The 24,212-nt window shown below is 41.6% G+C and overlaps 1 protein-coding gene across 11 annotated transcripts in view; it reads left to right on the top strand.

The window, feature by feature from the left end:
* The window catches only part of Syne1 (spectrin repeat containing nuclear envelope protein 1), a 482,748-nt gene that overhangs the window by 176,938 nt on the left and 281,598 nt on the right, over nt 1-24,212 (top strand). For all 11 annotated transcript variants that reach the window (XM_036168948.1, XM_036168940.1, XM_036168942.1 and 8 more), the window contains 11 exons: nt 899-1,063; nt 2,138-2,278; nt 5,109-5,269; nt 7,163-7,313; nt 10,592-10,819; nt 11,208-11,306; nt 14,682-14,869; nt 15,234-15,357; nt 16,646-16,812; nt 19,886-20,039; nt 21,889-22,511. In XM_036168948.1, the coding sequence (XP_036024841.1) occupies nt 899-1,063; nt 2,138-2,278; nt 5,109-5,269; nt 7,163-7,313; nt 10,592-10,819; nt 11,208-11,306; nt 14,682-14,869; nt 15,234-15,357; nt 16,646-16,812; nt 19,886-20,039; nt 21,889-22,511 (2,201 nt within the window). The remainder of the gene's footprint in view (nt 1-898; nt 1,064-2,137; nt 2,279-5,108; nt 5,270-7,162; nt 7,314-10,591; nt 10,820-11,207; nt 11,307-14,681; nt 14,870-15,233; nt 15,358-16,645; nt 16,813-19,885; nt 20,040-21,888; nt 22,512-24,212) is intronic.

Genomic DNA, 24,212 nt, shown 5'->3' with positions numbered 1-24,212 from the left:
GCTTATCTAACTCAATATAAATCAAAGTATTATTCAAATAAAATATTTAATGATGAAATTCTAGCTAATTTAATGTAGAAAATGCTAACATTACATTGTATACACAAAATGTTATTTCTCTTAAATATTCATGTAAAACATCAGCATCTAGGTTCTGTGGAGTTCAAGAAATTAAGATCCGATGCTAAAAGTTTCTTGATCCTTGGAAAAGTGTCAGAGTTCCAAAGTCAAAGAGATTTTCGGTATTTATTATGTTTTAAAACTTACCGTATTTCTTGGGCCAGGACTTGGTTATGTGATTGTGCAAACTTTGCAAAAATATATAAACTCAACACTTGAAATTGGTGTACTATTCTATCTGAAAGTAATACTTACATAAAATTATATGGCATTATTAAAGTTATATGGTAATTTTTCTTGAATATAGAGTTCCCCCAAATACCTCAGTATATTAACCATTCAAATATATACTCAGGAAGGAAAATTCATAACATTTGCATTTTTATAGCACAGATAATAAAATAGAGTGAGGCTTTTGAAAGTCAGAAAAAAACAACTATTTGAAGAAGCCTGTCAAATCAATTGTTTAACCAAATTATTTTGGAGTGTTGCATATGTTAAATGTTCTCCAAATCCATACACAATTAAAATACTAAAGCCAAATTATCTACATTTTGACCATTCAGAACATAAGCCATGTTTAAGAAACACCCATCTTTGGTTAATTCTGGGTTCCTGATATTCACTTTTTAACTACTGACCCCTCCTTTAAAACATGGTTCAAGCCTACACCATGTGAGGCTTTGCCTTACATACATCTGAGAGCTGCATAACTATAGCCCTGCATAGCTTCATAGAGAACATGTTTTCTATTCTTCTATTGAACAACTACTTCTAGCAAAAGACGAAGATGATCTCAGCAAAGAAGAGAGACCTCCAGCAGCAGATGGAGCAAGGGCAGCAGGGTGGGCAGGCAGGCCCAGGCCAGGAGGAGCTACGGAAGCTGGCGAACACCCTTACAGGCCTGGAGCAGAGCAGGGAGAGGCAGGAACGACGCATCCAGGTAGGGCTGGGCTGGCTCAGGGGCACTCTGGCTGGACTGACTTCCTGTCTCCAGCAAGAGCCAGTGTCACCTCCACTGCTGATGGTGGCGTTTTGTTAAGTACTTTACCTGGATGTTTTTAGTCCTGACTAATATCTGGAACGGGTTTTGTAAACAGCGTATTTCATACATGTAGTCACTTATCTCGGTTGCTTTTCTCACTTCTGTAACCAAATACCAGGCAAGGAGCAGTTGAAGGGTAGAAGGGCTTCTTCTTCTTCTGGCTTAAAGTTCAAGGGACACATTCCATCATGGTAAGAAGGGCATGGCAGCAGAAACAGGGCCTGGCTAGTCATGCTGTAGCCATAGTCAGGAAACGGAGAGTGAACAGAAAGTGGGGACTGACTACCAAACCTCAAGGCCTGCCCCTAGTGCCTCACTTCCTCCAGCAGGGCTCCTAAAGTTCCCACACCCTTCCCAGTCAGCCCATCAATGTGGACCAGGTGTTCAAACACATGAGCCCATGGGAAATGTGTCACATCCAGATCACAGTAATGCTTCACAGTCTAGTGACTTGTCCCCATGGACACAATGGAACCAGGGTGTGATGCATACTCATGTGAATCCATGAACTTGGTCATACTGTTTCTCATATCCCAGAAGTCCAGCAGCCACACCTTTAAGGCACCCTGTGCTTTAGAGTGTTGTTGACACACCACCCTAAAAATGACTTTGACTTTTTGCTACTCATCACTCTTGCTTTCTTTCCTGCCTTCTTCCTGCCACCCCCAACCCTTTCTTGACAATGATTGAAGGGCTATTTCCTCCTCATCAGTTACCTACAAGTTATAACCTCATCTGTCAGAAACACAAGATATTACGTCCACTGGGGAACTCAGAGGTCATCTGAAGGCCCAGACGTGGGAAGGAAATGCTATCAAAGACACCAGGGTCATCCTCAGTCAGTGTGGTCGTGTGGTGTCACACTTGCTACAGTTGACAGCTGGGAAAATGAGAGAGAAGCTGCAGTGTGTTAGGATTCAGCCTGGTCATCTGTGATGCGAGGTGTCGTGTTGTTTATTATTTGCCATTTAGGTCAGCTTGAGGAAATGGGAGCGATTTGAGACCAACAAGGAGACGGTGGTCAGATACCTTTTCCAAACGGGTTCCAGCCACGAACGCTTCCTAAGCTTCAGCAGTTTGGAAAGCTTGTCGTCAGAGCTGGAGCAGACCAAGGTACATCAAGGCCACGTGGTTCCTTGTCGCTCAGTCAGAAAACCCTTTATCTCCACTATTGTAGTTCATCATGATTACACATTTAATCCATCCTTACTATTTACTGATGACCCACTCTCTTCAGTACACTGTGAAACAAGAATGTGAGTGGGATTTACACCTTGAGAACTAAGATTTTTCACGAAAGTGGGTAAGTAGCAGTCTCCTGACAGAGGTGTGTATAAACCCGATATTTATAACTCGGTCAGGGAAGACTGAGAAAAACAGGTTTTGGAGTTGGAGGACAGACAGATGTTCCTGGATGGAGGAACAACATTAGGTGTGAAACGTGTTATCATGGTGGCTGTACTGTAGCTTCAGATACAGGGGCATTAACATGGAAGGCTGGGCAATGTTCCAACAATGAAACCCCAAATATTACTCTCCTGGCAACAGAGAGCTGGGCCACCCGAGTTCTTAAGAGAGTCACACAGCAATAGATGTGCCTGGGAGGGGGGGTGTCTAAGCAAACAGAAATCAGATAGGGTGAGAGACTGGGGTGCTGTGCACAATTAGAAAGTGCTTTCAGAGTCCCGCTATGTACTTGCGGACACTGTCACACGAGCATGTGGAATGACATGGAGGTCTCTCCTTGACCTCCCTGTTCACTATTCTATTTGACAACTCTTACTCTAGTTGACAACCCACCTCTGGGTGGTTGTGCTAAGGGACGTTAGCTTCTTCCATGTGCTGGCATGTGACGTGCACACACAGGAAGGCCAAGTTAAATTTCCCAACCGACATGGCCTGGCATGGAAGCAAATGTTTACAGAGATGGGGCTGAAGGTTGCTCCATGACTGAAGGGCAGAGTCTGGTTTCAGCTGTAACTCTACCTGATGAGAGCTAATTCTTCCCCAATGCCTTCTGCAGCCGTTTGTACATCATATTCTCCTGACGGTGACAGCACCTTACAGCATCATTCTACTTTGGTTTAGTTTGGTTTCTCTAATCCTCTTCTGTTCTTTGAAGGTCTCTGCATCACAATTTGCTGTGGGTAGATCAGGCAAAATATTATATATATATATATATATATATATATATATATATATATATATATATAAAAAGCATTTTCAAACATTGCCTTCTCCATGGCTCTGGAAAACACAGGGTCACAGCCAGAGTGACTGACACTTTTGATTGCATTTGAGGAATTACACTGAGCTTCATGGTCTTCAAAAATGGACAAGCAATGACCTGGGAGCTCACAGGTCAATAGACATAGGACATATTCAATGCTATGACATCAGCAAGCATTGCTCTGGAGGATACTGCACATCTCTGTGCTATCGGGAGACTCTGCCTAGTCTTATTTGAACCATAGGTGGCTTTTTTTTCAGCAACAGTGATGCTCATCTGAGACTATTGAGTCCTTCAATCAGGCAGCTATAATGGTTCTAGGATGTTACTTTTATCTTCTATGGTATTGTTATGACTTTAGGAACGGTCCTCATAAGTACAGTCTTCTTATATGGTATTATAGAATTTAGGGAGATGTTTTGAGTGGCAGGTTGCCTTCTCCAAATATTTACATAGCAATTCTGCGCTGACTAGTTAAAAAGAGGAAGTTGGTGAATATTTAAACCTTCTGTCAGATTTGCTTGCATGAGAAGAAATAAGACATTAATTTTCTCCACTTAGGTTATCACTAAGGTTTATCTTTTCTAATTTAATATCCAGCATTATTTACCTGACAAGATTCAGGCAGCACCTAAAATGTAGCAGTGCCTCATACAATTAAGACTCTTGAATTAAAATAGCTCAGAGCTGCTGAAAACCAGCTTTCGTCCCTATGAAAGATGTACAAATGATAATTGGTACCTGCCAGTGGAAGGCACTCAAAGATGAATCTGCTGGTGGATGCTAAGTTCCCCTCCAGGAAAAAAAAAAAAAGTGATTATGTACATTTCACACACACACACACAAAAGAGCCTGAACAGTAATTCACCAAAGAGAGGGAATGAGTAATTCAGAATCATAGTACAGGTTTGACTCGTTCAAAAATCAGCTTTGCCAGGACGGGGGATGCAGCTCAGTTGAAAGAGTGTCAACCTAGCACACGGGAAGCCCTGGGCTCGAGTCCTCGGTGGGTAAGTCTGGTGTAGTGTTGTATATCTACAATTTCAGCACTCAAGAGGTAGAGGCAGGAGGATCAGTTCAGGAGCAAGTTTGTGACCTGCTTGGCTTACATGAGATTCTGTCTCAATTGCAAAGCAGAAGACCTGCGCTTCTTTCCAGCATGCTGTTTGTGGATATAAATAAAATAAAACTCCACAGCATCATAAACAGACTATATGATGTCTCAAGGAACTAATATTTTTTTTCTACAGAGAAAAAATAAATAAGAAAAATCACTGGTGCTCAGTGTAAGTTAAGATATCCCTCTAGATATTTTAGATAAACAAGTCTTTCTGTTAGTTAGCCTAGAGATCTACTGTCCCTATATTCAAAGAATAGATGACTGCTGGTTATTTTGTGAAGTGGCCAGAAGTAAATGAACATATAAGGATAAGTTAATGGCTGTAAGTGTCTCAGAATTCGGAGTGATAAGCCCAAATCAGAGAAGAGTGGAAAACCAATTCTACAAGAGCTTTTGGAAATATTTCAACAGAGCTTCTACATAACCCATGTGAGTCCCTCCTGTTATTCAGAGCACTACACAGCCATCTCTTGGTCAATCTCTGCAGAATATTCAGTTCCTTGAATGCACCATCCAAAAGTTTAAGATGCGTACCTAACAGCTCCGCCATCTTTCTTTTTGCTGTTGTTTTTGTTCTGTTTTGGGTTTTCTAGGAGTTTTCTAAGCGGACAGAAGGCATTTCCACCCAGGCTGAGAACCTCGTCAAGGAAGCCTCAGAAATGCCCCTGGGGCCCAGGAACAAACACCTGCTCCAGCAGCAGGCCAGGTCCATCAAGGAGCAGGTCAAAAAGCTGGAAGACACACTTGAAGAAGAGTATGTGCTTCACACCTTCTAAACTCCCCTCTCTGGGATCACATCCCACGAGGTCTCTCCTCTGTCTCCTCTGCCAGTCTCTCAAAAATCTCAAGGTGTCTGTATGTTCCCACCTGTCTTGAGGAAGCAACTCACAATCCAAAAGGAAATTGTTCTCAGCCCAGGAACTGGTATCCATAATAACAAAAGTATGCAAGCGATGTGGTGTTTACATCTTGAACTGGTATATTCATCACTAAGCCATATCTATTCATTTCTGTGGCCTTCGTATCATGCAGAGGCAATCTCAAGAAAAAAATAACCCACATTTACCTTTTTTACTATTTTATTCTAGTGTCGCCTGTTAGAAGAGGAGATATCCTGATAGCATAGGTTCTAGACCTCAGCACACATCATATAGAAAAAAAAATATCTCAAACTCCAAGTTCATGAGTGTGTCCATAGTGCCTCGGTATTCAAATTGCCATGGATTCACATACCCCTCCCAGAAATTACCTGCAAAACTCTATCTTAGTTTTAAATATTTAATATTTATATGAAAAGAAGAAATAATCTTGTGTCCCTGAGAAATCCTTCTACAGAGCTTGGAGATAAGCTTTTTCTAAAATAATATCACTAACATTTTTATTTAGTGACACATTGAATAGTAGTCTATGACTCTCAAGAAACAAGACAGTAATCACAGGAAGGGTTTCAGAATGTGAAAACTGTTTTCAGTACTCTTGGGGCTTTGCATTTAACATTTTATATTTTCCTAAACTTTAAATTTTGATCAATATTTTATTTGAAACAAATCTGACTTCAAACTTTGACAATTTTATATTTGATAAACTCCACCAAACATTATGTAAACAGCAAATCTGAGACTACATTAGAAAATAAGCTACTTCTAAATGGATTATAACACCCATTTGAAACTAAATTTTATGTTAAAACCTGCACTACTAGATTGCATTTGCATTTCTTACACTGCTAAGTGCATTAGACATACACAGGGTTCAAATTTGACACTGTGACACTATTGAATTTGACATCAATTGATGCCATGTTTGTTTTGGTATCAAGTGCCTTCTGTAATCAGGTATACTCTGTTATTTTTCCTTCACCCAAGCACATCAGTTAGTTTAGTGCTAAAGTGTTAGTTACCTAGTTTCTTTCTAAACTGAAAGCCATGTTCAACTAGTTATATATCCAGAGCTAATACCAACTGAGCTTCTCCAACTGAAATCCTATTCTTTAGGCTTACCCACACAAAGAGTCAATGTCGTCTGTCAATAGTTAGGGAGCTCATGAATGAGAGTTTATGAAAGTCTTTTGAAGTCAGGACTGTAGGAAATCTGTGAATGGCAGAGAACATTATAGGTTATATACCAAAGGTTTCCCCAGGCTGGTGACAGCAGGCTTCCCTGAAGCCTGTAATCAGACCACAGCTCTAGCTGCATTCACAAACATGTACTTTACCAAAGTATTTCAGTATGAAGTGTCCCAGTAGCACCTTGCCCCACCCTGAAAAGCAAAGGCAATATGTCAAACTATTGAACCCCAAAAGCTATCTTTGGAGAGTACCCAACTCTAAGTTCTGAAGGCAGCTGCTCCTGTGCAGAACTGGACCCTGTTGGCTCACACCCTTTGGTGCCAACATAAAATTACATTCCAAGGGCAGCTCTACTCACAATGTAGCATGTGCACTGTCTCCTCCAGTGCCCATTCCAGGAAGAGACAGGGAGGCTGGGGTCAGATAGGTAACTCAAATCAAGTACATATGAGAGTTTCTGCTTTGGAAGAATCATAAATATTCCCCAAAACCTTTCACCTGGTGACATATAGAAAAAAAAATTGTCTTGCTATTCTTTATGGAAATGCTGCTTTTTAACTTAATTTGGTTAATTTTAGTATTAAAACCATGGAAATGGTGAAAATCAAGTGGGATCATTTTGGCAGTAATTTTGAGACCCTGTCCATCTGGATAACTGAGAAAGAAAAGGAACTCAATGCCTTGGAAACTTCAGCATCTGCCATGGACGTGCAGATCAGCCAAATTAAGGTGACCTGCACACATGTTATGCTTATCATCTCTCTTTAAGAACATCTGTCTTACACTTATATCACCAAAAACTATTTGATCCCACTAAGCAGTCATGATTGATGATACTTTATAGATGTAATTGTGTATTAATACTGTCTGACTGACTTACAGATTCAAATCAATATTGTGTGCAATATCATTAAACTATTTTTATGGTTGCATTATTCTTTTCCTTGATTTTGGTTTGATGCCCATGGAGTGCCCTGTTCATACATTTATACATCTTGAAGTGTACTCATCATCTACAACTAACTGCACTTTTTAAGAACGATTCCAAATGTCAGACCCAGTATTAGCTGTGTTAGCCAGGCATGGTGGTATATTTCTCTAACTCCAAAAGTCACAAGGTAAGGGTGGGAAGATTGCCACAAATTCAAGGTCAGCCTGATCTATATATAGTGAGTTCCAGGCCCCTCTGGGATACATAGTGAGATACTGACACAAAAAGCCAAAACAAAACAAAACAAAACAAAAAACTCCACCTCCCCAAAATGCATTGGTGGCATTTACCTTTATTAACCAGAAGGGAGCGCTAGAGAAATTTTTTTTTCTATAGAGAAAGCTGTTAGACTTGGCTGTTTTTCTTTTCACTGATGATCTCGCTGCCTGGACAGAGACACTTATTGCATTAGCTTTCCAGCTGCCAGAAGAACTAGGTATACAGGTTATAATTGACCTATCCAGTAGAGCAGCTAAAAAATATGGGCTGCAATAATTGATATTGCAGTGACCATCATTTGCTTTATTTGAGAATTATCTATATATTATTTGAGAATTTTCTACATGCATACAATGTATTTTGATCATATCTACCAGCTAGTCTCCCTTCTGACTCCTTCTAGAACCCCCACCATGTCCTCCTTCCGAATTCAATGTCCTCTTTTACATATACATTCTCTGTTTTATACAATTCCATGCCACACAGGATCAGATTCTGCTGGCTCTGTTCACTTTTTTAAAAAATGAAAAACCCCTCTACTGTTAACTATAATAGAATAAATGCCAAGGTGAGGACACTTTTCATGCTATGACTCAGACAGCCATGTGCAGGGTGGGAAGGTGAGGTGTCATTCAGCTGACATTGCTCTTATTCATCAGGCATTCTGTGCAACCAGAGATCCATAGGATAGGGCAAACACAGCCTGCTGTCTTCTGTCCTGTCCAAGAAGACAGCTGCCAAGCCCTACAATAAAATTCACACAATATCTTCACTCCAATAAAAAGTTGTCATTTAATCATTTTTCACTAAATTCTAAGAGAAAGGAAATGTCACATTTGAATTATTGGGTCTCAAAACTTCTCCTTTCAGAGATTAACAAACACTTTATGACTTACTTTATTCTTTCAGTAATTCATTTGCTGTGATATTTAGCCTTGTCACGGCGATTCTGAATTATACAATTGATCAAATGTCATCCCATTCCTCAGACAAATTAGAAATATTTAATTCTTAAATATAGAGTCAGTTGTGGATTTTCTTACCATCAAGCTAGAAATACATTTTGATACACCCAAAATGGCACTTCAAAAATTATCTGAAATATATTAAGCAGAAACGAATAACAAAAAAACAAAACCAAAACTGATGTGTGTCAACAGATGTGATGACAGAGTGGAATCCAAAAGATTTTGATTTAGAAGGTTCATATTCTCATTTCAAACTGATGGTTTGAATAGCCATACTATTCAGAAAGATTAAAAATGCATTGGCAATATCTTTCTACCTTAAACCAAGCTTATGGCTAAAATCAATGGAGCATTTTCATGGCTATAAAGACAATCTACCCATCCTTGTTCATCATTGTATATATTCCAAGTCAATACTAATAAATAGCAACAACGTATTTTTGGCTCACTTCTTCCATCCTATCTCTGATAGGAAGTATAAAAACTCTTAGACCAATTATCTTGGTCACCAATGATGGAGGCTCATATACTGATGAGTATATAGTAGTAAACCATTTGCCTAAGGAATAAATGATAAATTGCCAAAGGCAATTATATCCTAGACACATACACACAGACACATAATATTCTCAACCTCACAAACTAATTCCATGGCTTATGTCCACAGATTTGTTGATGACATGAATGGGTCTGAGAACTCATAATTTTGTTCTTAACTATGGTTCTTTCTGTTATGTGCTCTGATTATGCAGACAAATTATTAATGTATATTAGAAAATATACATTTTGAACCTATGAGTATTTTTTTCCAAAAAGAATCCAATAAAACAGCAAAAGAAATAGAGATTGTATTCATGCTCAGATAACAATGATCTGCCAGGGACTCCGCTGTAGCTATGCATATGAAAAATGAAAAGGTCAGGCCCTTTGAGAGGACACAAGCTCTTTCTCAACAGAAGTCACAAACTTATCTTTCCTAGGGTAACTATGCTTTCCATTTAATATTTTCACATTATTTTGTTTGATTTGCATCCGCCTTGGAGAAATGACTTGCATTTTCCCATGTTTGAGCACACACCCCACTGCTGCTCATACATATGTGCACACATTCTGAGTAGCTCTCCATTTTTTGCCCGCATTGGCTAATATATAAAATAGCTTGTCTATCCCAGATTAAATGGATGATATGTGAAGAAAGCTAGCGAAGAAAGCAGCGGAATCCCAGGTCCTATGAGGATTTTATAAAAACTCTTAGACCAAGTGTCTTGGTCACCAATGATGGAGGCTCATATACTGATGAGTTATATAGTAGGAAACCATTTGCATAAGGAATAAATGATAAATTGCCAAAGGCTTTTTTTCATGTGTGAATGCAAAGGGCTGAGTAAATACAACATACTCGATTAAATTTGGAGAAGTTAAATGCATGCAAATATTACTGATTTTGTAAGTTCCTGGAACACACACCTTTCCCAGATCAGCTGACTGGAATATCTGATTGATGAAGAAACCCCACACCCTTGTATCCAGAGGCACTGAGAGAGCACAGGGTTCGCCTTTTGCTTATTTCGTCATGAGAAGTAGCCATTTCTCTTCCCTCCCCATCCAGCCAACACAACCACCATTGCTATGCACCTTTCATGTGTTTCTATGCATCTCTTCTCCCCAAATGAGGTCAGAAAGCAGGTGGCCTTTGTTTGTCCCTGACCTGAACATGTTTAGATGTCAGTTAAGCAACCTGTCCTGGTAGTCTCTGCTAGGGATCTGTCATGTCATGAAGGTGAGCCTATTCAGCTCACACTGACATTGTCTCTTGTTTTAAACATCAGGTCACAATTCAAGAAATAGAAAGTAAAGTCGACGGCATTGTAGGGTTAGAGGAAGAAGCCCAGTCCTTTGCTCAGTTCGTCACCACCGGAGAATCTGCTCGCATCAAAGCCAAGTTGACACAAATAAGGCGGTACTGGCAGGAGCTCCGAGAGCATGCACGGGGCCTGGAGGGGACGATCCTGGGGCGTTTATCACAGCAGCAAAAGTTTGAAGAGAATCTGATAAAGGTAAGACCTGGTCCGTGTAAGCCTAAGTTACATGTTTAATATAAAAATGAAGTCAACACTACAGAAAGAGAGCAATAAAGAAAGACCACATGCTCAAAACCCAATGAGTGGTAGTAACTACATTTGGAATTATTTACATGGCACCTTTGGGACATACAAATGTCATTATACATTGCATTAAGATGAAGTCTTCACACTTTTTCTCTCAAATAAGACGCAATGATTTTAGACTTTATTAAAACGTCTTTTTAAAAATGCAATCATGGCATTGAGAACTCATCTACAACAAGAAGGTCGCTGTGTCCCCAGTAACCACTGTGTCCCCAATAACCTCCTCTGCCTTGTTATGCGTCTTAAATTATTTTTATGTCCCACCATTCTTTTTTAGATCCGGCAATCTGTGTCTGAATTTGCAGAGAGGCTGGCTGATCCTGTTAAAATATGTTCCTCAGTTGCAGAGACATACAAAGTTCTCCAGGAGCATATGGTGAGAGTATATTGCCACACTTTTTTCATATTTAGCCACTCAAAAATTTGGTTACTCCTACTTGAAAGGAAAACAGTAAATATTGCAAGAGTTAAAATTGGAAATATTTTGTGTTAGTTGAGGAATTAAATAGTTCAAACATAATCATTTCTTATAGCAAGACATCTGAGTACGCAAATGATTCACATATATATTATTAAGGGAAATATATATAAAGGGATTAGTCATTTAAAAAGTATTTACTGGGCTGGGGAGATGGGTGAGCTGATAAAGCACTTGTACTTAAGTATCTTCTGGATCCCAAAAACCCACAGAAAATCAGGGCAGGCATGGTGGCCTTCTATAATGCTCAAGAGGCAGAGATAGGATAGCAGGACAGGATGGATAGACAGACTAATCAGAACTGAAAGCTGCAGGTTCAGAACAGATCCTGCCTCAATTAACAAAGTAGAGAGTGGTTGAGAAAGATACCCAATCTCAAATTTGAGTTTCTGCATGTGTGTACACATACATGCTCACACATACAAAACACATACTTGCATGTCACAAACACACACCACATGCACAGATACACACGTGTAAATGTGCATATATATGTATGTGTATGTACAAATGTTTCTCTTCTCATCAGAATACATGATGTTTTCAGATTATCTCTTCAGTGAATCCCTTCCCCGCTCTCCACTATTATATGTGCAAGAAAAAATTAACGTGTGCAGAGCAGAGTTTAGACACATATTCAGCCACATTTAGATGTGAGAGAATCTTCCTGAGTAGTGGATCTCTGAGAACTGGCTTCTTGGACCTGGCTACATTAACTCCTGGTCACTATCAGTCTTCAGCAAGACAACCAACAGCCTTGGGAAATGTGGGGAAAGGTGTAAAAATAGAGAATCATGCACAAAGAAACACTAACAGGAAACATGTTGGCTGATGAGCAAAACGACACACATCGTCCCGGCTTTATGAACATACATGCAACACACTTGTCTGTGTTACAGAGGAAGGCAGCTTCAGGGACAGCAAACAAATGGTTAGCAAACTCACACCCAAGAAGAATGGTAGAGTCTACACTGCTTGAACACGTTCAGCAAGAAAGCTTCTTTGTCATTTACATGTTTTAGTACAAAAGAGAGAAGTGGGAAAATCCAATTTGATGAAATTTTGATTATTTTAACATTAAAATGTGATTATGTTAACATTCGACTAATGTTCGAAAACCTTAAAAGAGCACATTCTGGTTTTTCAATACTTAGATTTTGGAGGAAAACATTTAGAAGCAAATCATTCTTCTTTCCTGAGTTTCCAATGTGAAAAAATAGAAGATAAATTAAAATGTCTCAGCATTTGTATGAAGATTAATTGCTAAATGTTTTTACATTTTAATTATGCATATATCTACATGTAAATGCAGTGCCTGTGGAGGCCAGAGGGGGTGTCAGAGTCCCTGGAGCTAGGATTATAGGTGTCAATGAGCTGCCCAGTGTAGGTGCTAGGAACTGAATTTGAGTTCTGTAGAAGAGCATTCCAGGGCATTAACTGCTGAGCCACAATGACTAAATTGACACGTGGAAAGTACATAATGTAACATCTGCTATATTCTGAGTTCCTTTATCATCGGCATCATCAGCATCACCCCTGGCACCAAAAACCACATCTATGAACCTTTGTGTATATTTCTATAGATATAACAGCACCTTAAACGTGGATTTTATAAGAGAAGAATAGGATTTTAAACTTTCATCTACTCAGAATATAGTGAGTAATAATTTTCACAAATAATCTAATTTTGAGGTTGTACAAATGTACAGCCTTATATTCTTTTTTCAATGTGTTACGTCTCAGACATGATCTTAGTTGTCATGATTTTAAAAAATTAAATTTATTTAAAAATTTTAATTATATTAACTTATTTCTTACCAGGACTGGTGTAGAGGTCAGAGGACAACTCACAGAAATCAATTCTCTCTGCTGTGGTCAGGGCTATCAAAGTCAGTCATCCTGCTTGATGGCAAGCGCCTTTAGCCCCTGAGATATCACCCAGGCCATAGCCTGGGGAAAGTGTATCTCCTAGCAGTTCTGCACCCCGCCAACACCTTTCTCCTCACATTCACCATGTCTTGCTGCAAGTCACAGCAGGACAGGACACTCTTCACTTGCTGAACTCTTGGGTTGCCTTTGCAGCTGAAGGAAAAGACTTCGTTGTGAGGGGTCTCACTGAAAAATGGGCCTCACTGTTCATGTCATGCTTTGCTGCTGTCTACCTGTCTCCCCTAGCCACAGTTAGGGCTTCTGGGATTTCAGTTACCAGAGGTGGATCAACCGTAGGTTAAAGTCACTGAAGTTAAGAATTCTAGCAGTAAGTAGCTCATACATTTTAAATAACCTTCATGACTCTAGGAATGACCTGACAGAAATGACTGTATACCACAAAGGGAATTTACTACACGGACTCACCTGATACATGCTGGGGGAGTCCCACACGGTTGCCTGCACACTGGAGTGGCTGAGAGCCTGGCTGGTTAGTCCACGGGACTCTTGGCAGCTCCAATCAGGCATTGGAGGATGATGCCTGGGGAGCTGCTGTCTTCCTTATTGGAAGGCAAAGGATGCAGCAGCAACAGCAGGAGTAGCAACCACATCGTAGGTATACTCACCCACAACTGATGAAGACGGAAAGGACAAATTGGGACAACTTTTCCCTCAGACTTCCTCATAACAGGAGTGCTCATGGAGGTTTAATCCTCCCAGGAAAAATCCTCATAGACCCACCCCAGAGGCGTGTGTCTCTTAGTTGATTCCAGATCCAATCTTAGTTGACAACCAGTACTAACTATCCCAATTATCAGATATAATTACAATTGTTCTGTCTTCGTTTATGCTGTTAGGAGGGCCTGCCCCCACCTTTTATAGGGTTCCTATGAGGAGGATAGAGGGATAAGGAATTAGTAGACAGAAAGATAATAAAGAGGAGACAGACAGAAACACAGGATAGCTTTGGGAGGACCTGGATCACCAGGAGGACCTGGATCAAAATCCACCGGCACCATCTGTCCCTTTTTAAAGCAATGCCAAGGGGCAGGGAAAAGACCTCCCCCTTGCTACATCGAAGCATACCGCACATCCAAGTGCAGACCCTTCCAAACACCTGGTAACGATGCCCGTGCTCAATCCATCCCCTTATGCAACCCTGCTGGGTAAAGCAAGCTCAGATCTCACTAGGAAACCTTGGTGGGCTTCCACAGTTATAGATTAAACTTGACATGGGTGCAGAGAAAACCTACTGTGCATAGGTTCCCACAGGCACTGCAAGTCCTTTCAGCCCACGCCTCCAGCGAATGAGGAAGCTCTTGCATTTCCTCTGCTCTCTCCTAGGATCTCTGTCAGGCCCTGGAGTCTCTGAACAGCACAGTCAGCACTTTCTCAACCAGTGCCCAGAAGATGGTGAACAGAGAGTCCTGTACCCAGGAGGCTGCAGCCCTACAACAGCAGTATGAGGGGATGCTACACAGGGCCAAAGAGAGACAGAAGGCGCTGGAGGACCTGTTGGCCCACTGGCAGAGGTCAGCAGTGTTAGCTCTTGGCTTTCTCTGCATGGGTGAATGGAGCGTCCAGACGAGCTGTAATGAGAAAGAGTTGCCCTAGAATTCAAGATGATTGAACTTGAATGTCTACAATGGGGTATTCATTGAGACATTGGCCTGAGAGTAGGGAAGAAGTCTGTGTATCTTTACACGTTGTACAGATGTGAGCAAGTGTGTGAAGATTAACATGAAAATGAATGAAGTCAATCCCTTTGGTATGCGGGAATAACACAGCCAATGGGCATCATTTGTCACAGTTCATGTCGGACCTGCCAACCTAGAGAGATTTCGTCTCCAAAGTGACAGTCTTAGATGAAGTCGGGTCTTTCTTCTCTTTTTCTAGGCTGGAGAAGGGCCTGTCCCCATTTCTGACCTGGTTGGAGCGATGTGAGGCCATAGCCAGTTCACCAGAAAAGGACATTTCTGCAGACAGAGTCAAAGTAGAGAGTGAACTACAGTTAATACAGGCAAGTTCAAGGAGAGTGAGGATGAGAATGTAATGGTCTTGTGTGGCTGCATTTTAAAGTCAATTTATTAAGTAAATATCAAAGCCTCTTAACCATCCTGAGAACACCATTTGACATCAAGATATACAGAAACAAAGATGGTATTCCTGACTCACAGACACAGTAACAATGGGAACAGTGTGGTGACCTGTGTCCGTGGTACCTTAGAAAATCCTGTTATGCAATGTGTAGCACCTGAATATAATTGGCATTCTAGGAGGAGAATCAGGAGAGTCAGAAATGTCTCGCTAAGGAGAGGTTGGCAGCAAATACAATCGCTGCATTTTTGAACTTAGGTGATTTAAAAACAAAAACAAAAAAACAAAAGATGTTTTGTAAAAAAGAATAGAATGTAAAAAAAAAATCAAGAGTGATTGTTATACTCAAGAAAGACAGAGGGAAAAAAAAAAAAAGAAGCCCCAACAGGAAAACAGAAAGACAATGTGGCTTAAAACATCCTTGAGAAGCCCATATTCTAAACTTAAATTAAAAATATATATATATAATTAAAATTGCAGACAATATTGCTAGTTTTTGGATATTAATGTGTTTGGAGGGTGTTGTCTGGGCCAGAAAAGTCAGCGGGCAAAACTGCTTCTAAAAAGAGATTGATAGTGTGATAGAGTCGTAGCTCGACTCCCATGTCATCCTTTAGTGTAACTAGCGAGAAAAGCGGAGTCCCACTAGGCTAGTTTTCTATTTTCCCCAAAGTCCACCTGAGGCATCTATAGTGTCTGAACCTGCCACCCGCCTCCTGCCAGCAAGAGCCAGCGGTTTTCATGGCCTCAGAGCACCCAAGAAGTTCATTACCCAATCATCAAAAATAAAAATAAAGTGGTTATACTACAAGCAAATAAAGTGAACACCCCCTAAGTTCTTCTGTTTTGCTGAATAAAGCCTCTAACACAGAGCGACGCCATATTCCCAGTGCCCGGAATGATGTCTTACCTTATACCAGAAGCATGGTGATCTCTTCTGCAATAGATTTTCCTTGATTCTCTTTGTCTACTCAGTTTCCTCATTGTGAGGGAAACTCACAGCTTCCAGATTTGCCTAACTGATACTCAGGCACTGAGAAACCCTACTGACCTCAATATTGCTTTAAAAAATGTGTTAAAGGTGACCTAGAGCCAATGATAAGCCAAGCAATAAGTCTCTCTGATCTGTTGCACAAGAGTGTAAAGCCAGCCTCAAGCAGTCCTCCAGGTCAGTCCTCTTAGAGTGAGGCTAATTGCATTTTGTTCTGCAGGCTCTACAAAAGGAAGTGGTGTCTCAGGCCTCAAGCTACAGCCATCTCCTGCAGCTGAAGGAAGCCCTGTTCACCACAGCCTCCAGAGATGACGTGGCTGTGATGAAGCTGCAGCTGGAACAGCTGGATGAGCGCTGGAGGGACTTACCACAGATAATCAACAAAAGGTAGGTTCTTCACAAAAGGGCCTCTAATGAAACTCATTCGTCTGCAAGGGTGGCTGGTGTGCTTTGTTTGATTTTATTTAATGTGGCTGTTCAAAGGAAGATTATAGAAGAGATGAGAACTACTCACTCTGCCATGTTTGAATCCAGGATGTCCTCAGAAACGAACATTGCTAGTGAGCCTGGACTCAAGGCATTGGTCTCACAATGGGCCAAATGATGAACCCGAGTGCAATACATTGAATAGAGAAGGCTGCTGTTATTTGCATTATTTATTGTATCTGGGAGAAAATACTTACTAATACTTTGCCTCATGTGTTATTTATTTTTCAACCAGAAATGTTTTACACACAACTGCTACTCCCTATCACTCCAATATACACATTTGGAAAAACAAAGTAAACTGATGTTGCATTAAATGGAGGTGAAACTAGATTAAATCTAAATTAAGATGAGGATTAATATTTGGCATATGGGTATTTCTAATTAAAAGCATGTCTGTGATTGGTATTGATCACCAATTGTTTTATTGTCAGCCCAGAAGCTGCACCTGAATCTATTGCTGTTTCAGCTGCTGACTGAAGCTTCACAGTCCCTGTCCAGCTGCTCAGGGTGAGGTCCGGTGGGATGCAGAAGTCCCACCAGGACAGCCTCTGCAGCCACGTGTAATTTTTAACTAAGTCTATATCATTGTATTTTACCAATAAAGACTCCAGAGTCAGTTACCGGGGTGAAAACCTGCTGGCTCAGAGGGGCTGAGAAGCAACAGCTGACCTTTCTCCTTAGACCCAGCAAGAGAGCGTCTCTTTCGCTGCCCCAGACCAAAAATGCCACCAGACCCAAAGTCCCTCCTCATCACTTTGTGTGCATTTCTCTATCCGTTTTCCCAGACTCCCCCTTACTCTTTATGGCTACTTCCTGTCATCTAGTTGCTGGCTCTGCCTCTTGACCTAAGATTTTATTTAATTAATTCAAACTAGGGGTTCACAGTGTGTGATCAAATATCCAGCAACAACCAATGTGGTTCTGGGTACCCTTTAACCTCTCTGGCTGCTTAAAAGTTCATCTATTCGAGCCGGGCGGTGGTGGCGCACACCTTTAATCAGCACTCAGGAGGCAGAGGCAGGCAGACCTCAGTGAGTTCGAGGCCGGCCTGGTCTACAAAGCAAGTTCCAGGACAGCCAGGACTATTACACAGAGAAACTCCATCTCTGGGGGAACGACCAATAAACAAACAAACAAACAAACAAACAAATAAATAAATAAATAAATAATAAAATTTAAAAGAAGAACACCTATTCAGCAACTGTTTATTGAGTTTCTAAAATTAAATTCTGTTTCTAGGCACGGAGATCATTCCCCACTTTCATAGTGTCTGTGTTGGCTTCATTGTTATCTTTCATTTGGGCAATCAACCAACAGATGTTGGCAGGGTACCTGCTGCATGCCAGGCACCACACCAGCTACCAAAGCCATTAAAATGAACAAAACTTAACCTTGGGTATTTTTAAAATCAAGATGGGAATAAGAAAAAACCCATGAGAGGGGTGAGCACAGAGAACTTCAGAAAGAAGGAAGAAGAGAGATGTTTGAGTGGCTGGGGGAAGGCACGAAGAAGAAACCGTGACAATCTCCAAAGTCAAGGAATTTCCAACAGAGCAGGCTCTGTCCTCTAACTCCCAAAGAGAACGGAGGGACTTTCTAACTGACATTGGAAGTGTGAAGACATTGAAAGTCCAAGTTATGCAGGCAAGGTGTTCTAGATGCTTCCTGTTCCATTGCGTATTTATCCATGTAATAAGATACTATGACGAACAATATTCGGAGAAGAAAGGGTTGATTTCAGCTTACACTTCCAAGTCACAGTTCATCACCGAGGGAAGTCAGGGCAGGAACTTGAAGTAGGAACCATGGAAGAACGTTGCCTGCTGCATCACTGACAGGGTTGCCCTCAGTTAGCTTTCTCATATAGGCCAGGATCACCTGCCTAGGAATGGTGCTGCCCACAGTGGGCTGGGCCCTTCTAAGTCAATTAACAACCAAGTTAAAGCTAACTGCAACATAAAGATGGTGTGTAGATAAACTCTGAATGTATACTACCGGATTATGTATTAATATATGAGGACTACCATTTTTAATTCCAGTTTTGGATTCTGATCTCAGTAACCTGTTATTAATCAGGTAATTCACTTACTTTGTAAGTTGGTTGGTCTCTGAAAATATGCCGAGCCTGTTTTCCAGTTTCAGAGTTAGCAAAACAAAGAAAGTTCTTGCATTTGTGGAGTAGGAAGAGGGGCAAGTCTGGGTTGGAGGAGATAAACGTATCATTAAACACACGAATGAGACTGTTTCTGGTGATAAACCCTAATAAGGCAACAAAATAAGACAATGTGGCGCTTTAGACACATCTGAGTGTATGCCAGAGCAGACTAATGTTGCTCTGGGGACCCACACACAGCAGAGGGAGCAAATGGGCACAAGTTCAAAGACAGGAGTGAATGGACACCACGTACAAGAGAGATCAGTGGGCAGTGTAGGCAGGCCATATGAGATGATCCCAGAGAAGATCGATCCATCAGGACACCACTAGAACACAGTAAGGAGCTATAGTTCTAACAGGGAGTGGTATGGAAACATAAGAGGAATTCTCTAATCCAATAAATCCTGCTTGGCTATCCCCTTGAGTGTGGGCAGTGGGGAGGTCTGGAGGCAACAAGACTACTTGAAGTGTAGACTACTTCTAGAAACTGGGCAAGAGAGGAAGGGGCTTAGACTGGAGGTGGGTGGGCTAGGGTACCACTCTGCATGTGGTGGTGTATTGCTGCTAGAGCAGCAGGCACAGCTCAGGGATGGTGATGCTGATGTGGTGTGGAAGCACAGAGGAGGAAGAATGGGTTCACTGAGACCAGGAAAACCATGAGAAAGGCAGGGCTTGGGGATTTGAATATACCCAGAGGTCTGGCTTGTCTCTCTATAACTGTATAACTTTGCTCAGGGGGTAAACTCTTTTCCCAGAGTATAGCAGGAACCATTCTGTTCATCGCCAACCACTTATTGCCCCCTTCCCCCCCGACAGGATGCACTTTCTACAGTCTGTGCTGGCTGAGCATGAGCAGTTCGATGAGCTGCTGTTCTCCTTCTCAGTCTGGATTAAGCAGTTTCTCAGTGAATTACAAACAACTTCGGAGATAAGCCTAAGGGATCATCAAATGGCTCTTACTCGGCACAAGGTACGATGGGTTCTCGAAAGGTGGAAAACAGATATATTCAGAGAAGAGAGTCCTTGAGTTCAAAGGGATGCACACTTAAATACATACACAGCAACAATTTGTCTTTTGGTTATATGAAAAATGGCTTAATGATTGAACTTATGGACCCAGCCACTGTGTTGAGCAGATTAAGCAGATAAAAATCACTTCAGGTAAAACAGCTGGGTAACTCCAACAAAACAAAACATAACAACAACAAAATAAAACCCTGTAATTTATAGCACAAAATGTTAAGAATTTCCCTTTTTGAGTTTTCTATTTTGTTTTGGTCTAAAAACAGACTGATACAAATTCCAGTGTTTTAAAGGCTCATTTTCTGAATTAGTTACTTAGTATAAAATGGTTCCAAGTTCATGAATTATTGATATTTCCCTTATTTATAACCTATGAACAATATCTGTTTAGTACTATTAAAATTCAACATCAGGGGCTGGAGGGATGGCTCAGCTGTTAAAGGCTAGGTTCACAACCAAAAATATAAAATTCAACATCAGATATTGATTAAGTATGGAGATAATAGAGTTCCTATATAGAATCCATATAAAACATTTGATAATCTCTGAGTGTTTATTCTATGGTGGCTTTGAACACCCCCTCTAACAAAGGAAAAGTAAACCTTCTAGTCTTTAGGACAGGAGACAGTTGTACTGCTTGATGGAAGGCGCAGGCTGAAAGCCTATGTCACTCCAGAGAGACCACCCGAGAGGTGCTGCCTTCTGACTAACCCTACTTCAAAGGGATGGCTCTCAGGTTGGTCACCTGCCCAAAAGAGGCTTTCCAAAGACTGACATCTCAAAGGTACAGAGAGAATGGACTTGCTTGGACAGGCTGTCTAGAGAAAAACCTCTAAGTACAAAGGAAGTCGGGGGTTTGGAGTGAGAAGAAGTGGTTTAATTGTCAAGCTGGGGACTATCTAAAGCCATCATGGTTAAGATTAAAACCAGTGATGGTTTCTGTATGGTGGGAGCTGTGCTAAAACTGATGACAGTCTTCTGCTGGATTTTAAACATGGTGTATTGTGAGCTGGTCAGAATAAAACATAGATATGATTAGAAAGTAATTAAATCCAAGTTATGTTCTAGATGGCACACATAGATGAGCAAAATGGAAAAGCTGATGAATGTTTCTGAAAGCTTTGCTATAGATAACATAAAAATATTTTATTTTATTATTTTAACTAGGCATATATGTGTGTGTGTTTATACATGTGAATACAGCTGCCCACAGAGGCCAGAAAAGACCACTGGATTTATTGGAGATGGAGTCACAGACAATTGGGAGCCCTTTGAAAGGGCATGAATCACTGGTAACCATTGAGCCATCTCATAGGCACCCTGTGGATGAATTCTAACTGCTAAGCTAAAGGCCAAGGAAAGGAGTCAGTCAGTGAAGTCCCATGCCCATACAAGGGCCAGAGTTTTATCTCCAGCACTCATGTAAAAAATTCAGACATGGTAGTGTGTGCCTAGAGTCCTAATTCCAGGAGGCAGTGAAAAGATGATCCCTGAGGCTTCCTAGCCAGCCAGTCTCACCCAATCAGACACCTTAAAGTTCACTGAGAGACCATGAAAGGGAGAGCAATTGAGGAAGCCACCCAACGTTAACCGTTAATCTACACATGCATGCATGCCCACATGCATGCCAAGGAACACATGAATAAATTCATACACATACACAGAAATAGAAATAAATAATAAATGAGTAAATGCTAGGCTATCCATTGTACTATCTACCTTGAGATTGCTAACCCTGCTGTTTATCTGTCATAACTGTAGCGTGTTTGAGAATCAAAGACTCTCTTGCCTTCCAGGACCACACTGCAGAAATAGAGAAGAAGAGGGCAGAAGCACAGAGTCTGCAAGGTCACTTAGCGAAGTTGCGGTCTCTGGGCCAAGCCGAGGACCTTCACCCGCTCCAGATCAAGGCTGATGACTGCTTCCAGCTCTTTGAGGAGGCCAACCAGGTAGTGGAGAGGCGGAGGCTGGCCCTGACACAGCTAGCAGAATTCCTCCAGAGCCATGCTTCTGCGTCCACTCTTCTCCACCAGCTCAGGCAAACAGTGGAAGCCGCCAAAAGCATGAGTAGGAAGCAGTCAGACTCCCTGAAAAAAGACCTTCATGATGCTATTCAAGATGTGAAAGTGTTAGAATCCAGCGCCATCAGTCTTGACAGTATCCTGACCAAAGCCCAGTACCACCTGAAAAGCGCAGAGCAAAGGACCTCCTGCAGAGCCACCACTGACCAGCTCTCTCTAGAAGTTGAGAGGGTCCAGAACCTTCTGGGAACCAAGCAGAGTGAGGCAGATGCTCTGGCCATGTTGAAAAAAGCTTTCCAAGAACAGAAGGAAGAGCTGCTGAGACGCATTGAAGACATCGAAGAAAGGGCTGACCAGGAGCGCTTGAAGGAACCCACCCGCCAGGCTCTGCAGCACAGGTCAGAAACCTGGGGGGAAGGTGTGGGGGAGCCTGCCTCTTTGGCTTCCTTTGTTCTGAAACTTATTTTCCTGCAAAGGGTAATAGAGCCCTATATAGGCAACTTCCTCTTCTTGCTGTCTCTGTGTGATCTCTGTGTCATCCACTTTCCCACTCCTTCCGTGAAGGTAAATGTGACACTTGGGAACTGTTAACATGGCTTTGATTTCCATAAGGACCTTTCTAAGGACAATGGACACTCTGAGACCTCACCTACATGAGGCCCATACATCCTATTACCTATTAGTTTTTGTTGTTGTTCTATCTATCTATCTATCTATCTATCTATCTATCTATCTATCTATCTATTTTGTGGGGGTTGTTTTGTTTAGAGGGTGGGGGTTGCAGGCAGGGTTTCTCTGTGTAGCTTTGGCTGTCCTGGAAATCACTCTGTAGACCAGGCTGGCCTCAGACTCACAGAGATCCACCTGCCTCTGCCACCCGAGTGCTGGGATTAAAGGCATGCACCACCACTGCCTGCATATCCTATTATCTATTGCAAGCATACTCTCAAGAATACAGGCAGAGGGCCTGGAGAGATGGCTCAGCAGTTAAGACCACCTGCTGATCCTGCAGAGGACTAGAGGTTTGGTTCCCAGCATGTACATGATGCCACACAACCACCCATAGCTCTTATTCCAGTTTCAGGGGATCTGACACCCTCTTCTGGCCTTTCTGCACAGGGTACAAGATGTACATACAAGTGTTTACACATACACAGAAAATCAAAATAAATCATTTTTTAAAAATTAAAGAATGCAGGCAGAGATCCATATAAATGTGTGGTTCTGATGATGACAGTATCAGCAAATTCCTCCCCAAAGAGGTAGGTTACAGGGCTTCCAGAAGGACTTGAACAAGCTCCCTGTTTGAGAGTGGAAGGCCAATGGCTGAGGAGAGAAGATGGATGACATGCTTCTCCCTTACAGAGAGGAGTGTAGCAGAGAGGCAGGCGGCCATCCTAGGGCCACGTTCATTCGTTTAAAGTGATGTCAGTAGGCTTGGCCAAATGATTCTCCACAGCTGCTTTTAACTCTTTACCTTGAGGGAAGTAGGAGACTGGCAAGAGAGTTCTATTTGAGCTGGGGCTTTTCTGGGAGTGTTCAGTGGAGAAGCAAAGGAGCCAGGAGTTAGTTCCCTTAGGAAATTTGGAAGCAATTTTCACCTATGACTGTAGGCTCCACTACAGTCTTCTTTCATGAGCAAAACCTTGTACCTATTCAAGAGCTTGAGATCAGTGTCCAGCTTTGAAGGCAGAGAAACTTGGAAGCGCACTTACACCAACGTCCATAGTTGGTGAGATCACTGTCTCTGCCAAGTCCACTGTCACTCATCCAGCTCTAAGGAGAACCAGATGGGAAGTCAAAACAGAAATGCAGTTTACATCAGAACTACAGAAGACCTCTTATTGTGGCTATAAGATTTCCTGTGTCCTAGCCTGCTGGTGGTTAGGACAGATCTCTCTCACCCTCCAGTCCCGCAGCCACTTAGACCCAAGTAAATACACAGAGGCTTAATAGTAATTATAACTGCTTGGCCATTGGCTCAGGCTTATTACTGACTAGCTCTTACACTTAAATTAACCCATAATTCTTATTATGTTTATATGTCTAACCATGTGGCTTGGTACCTTTTCTCAGTTCTGCCTTCATATCTTGCTTCC

Source organism: Onychomys torridus, chromosome 19, assembly GCF_903995425.1.
Source record: "Onychomys torridus chromosome 19, mOncTor1.1, whole genome shotgun sequence".
NCBI classification, from domain to species: Eukaryota; Metazoa; Chordata; class Mammalia; order Rodentia; family Cricetidae; genus Onychomys; species Onychomys torridus.
The sequence above is the reverse complement of the archived record's forward strand: the minus strand, read 5'-3'. Positions and strand labels throughout refer to the sequence as shown.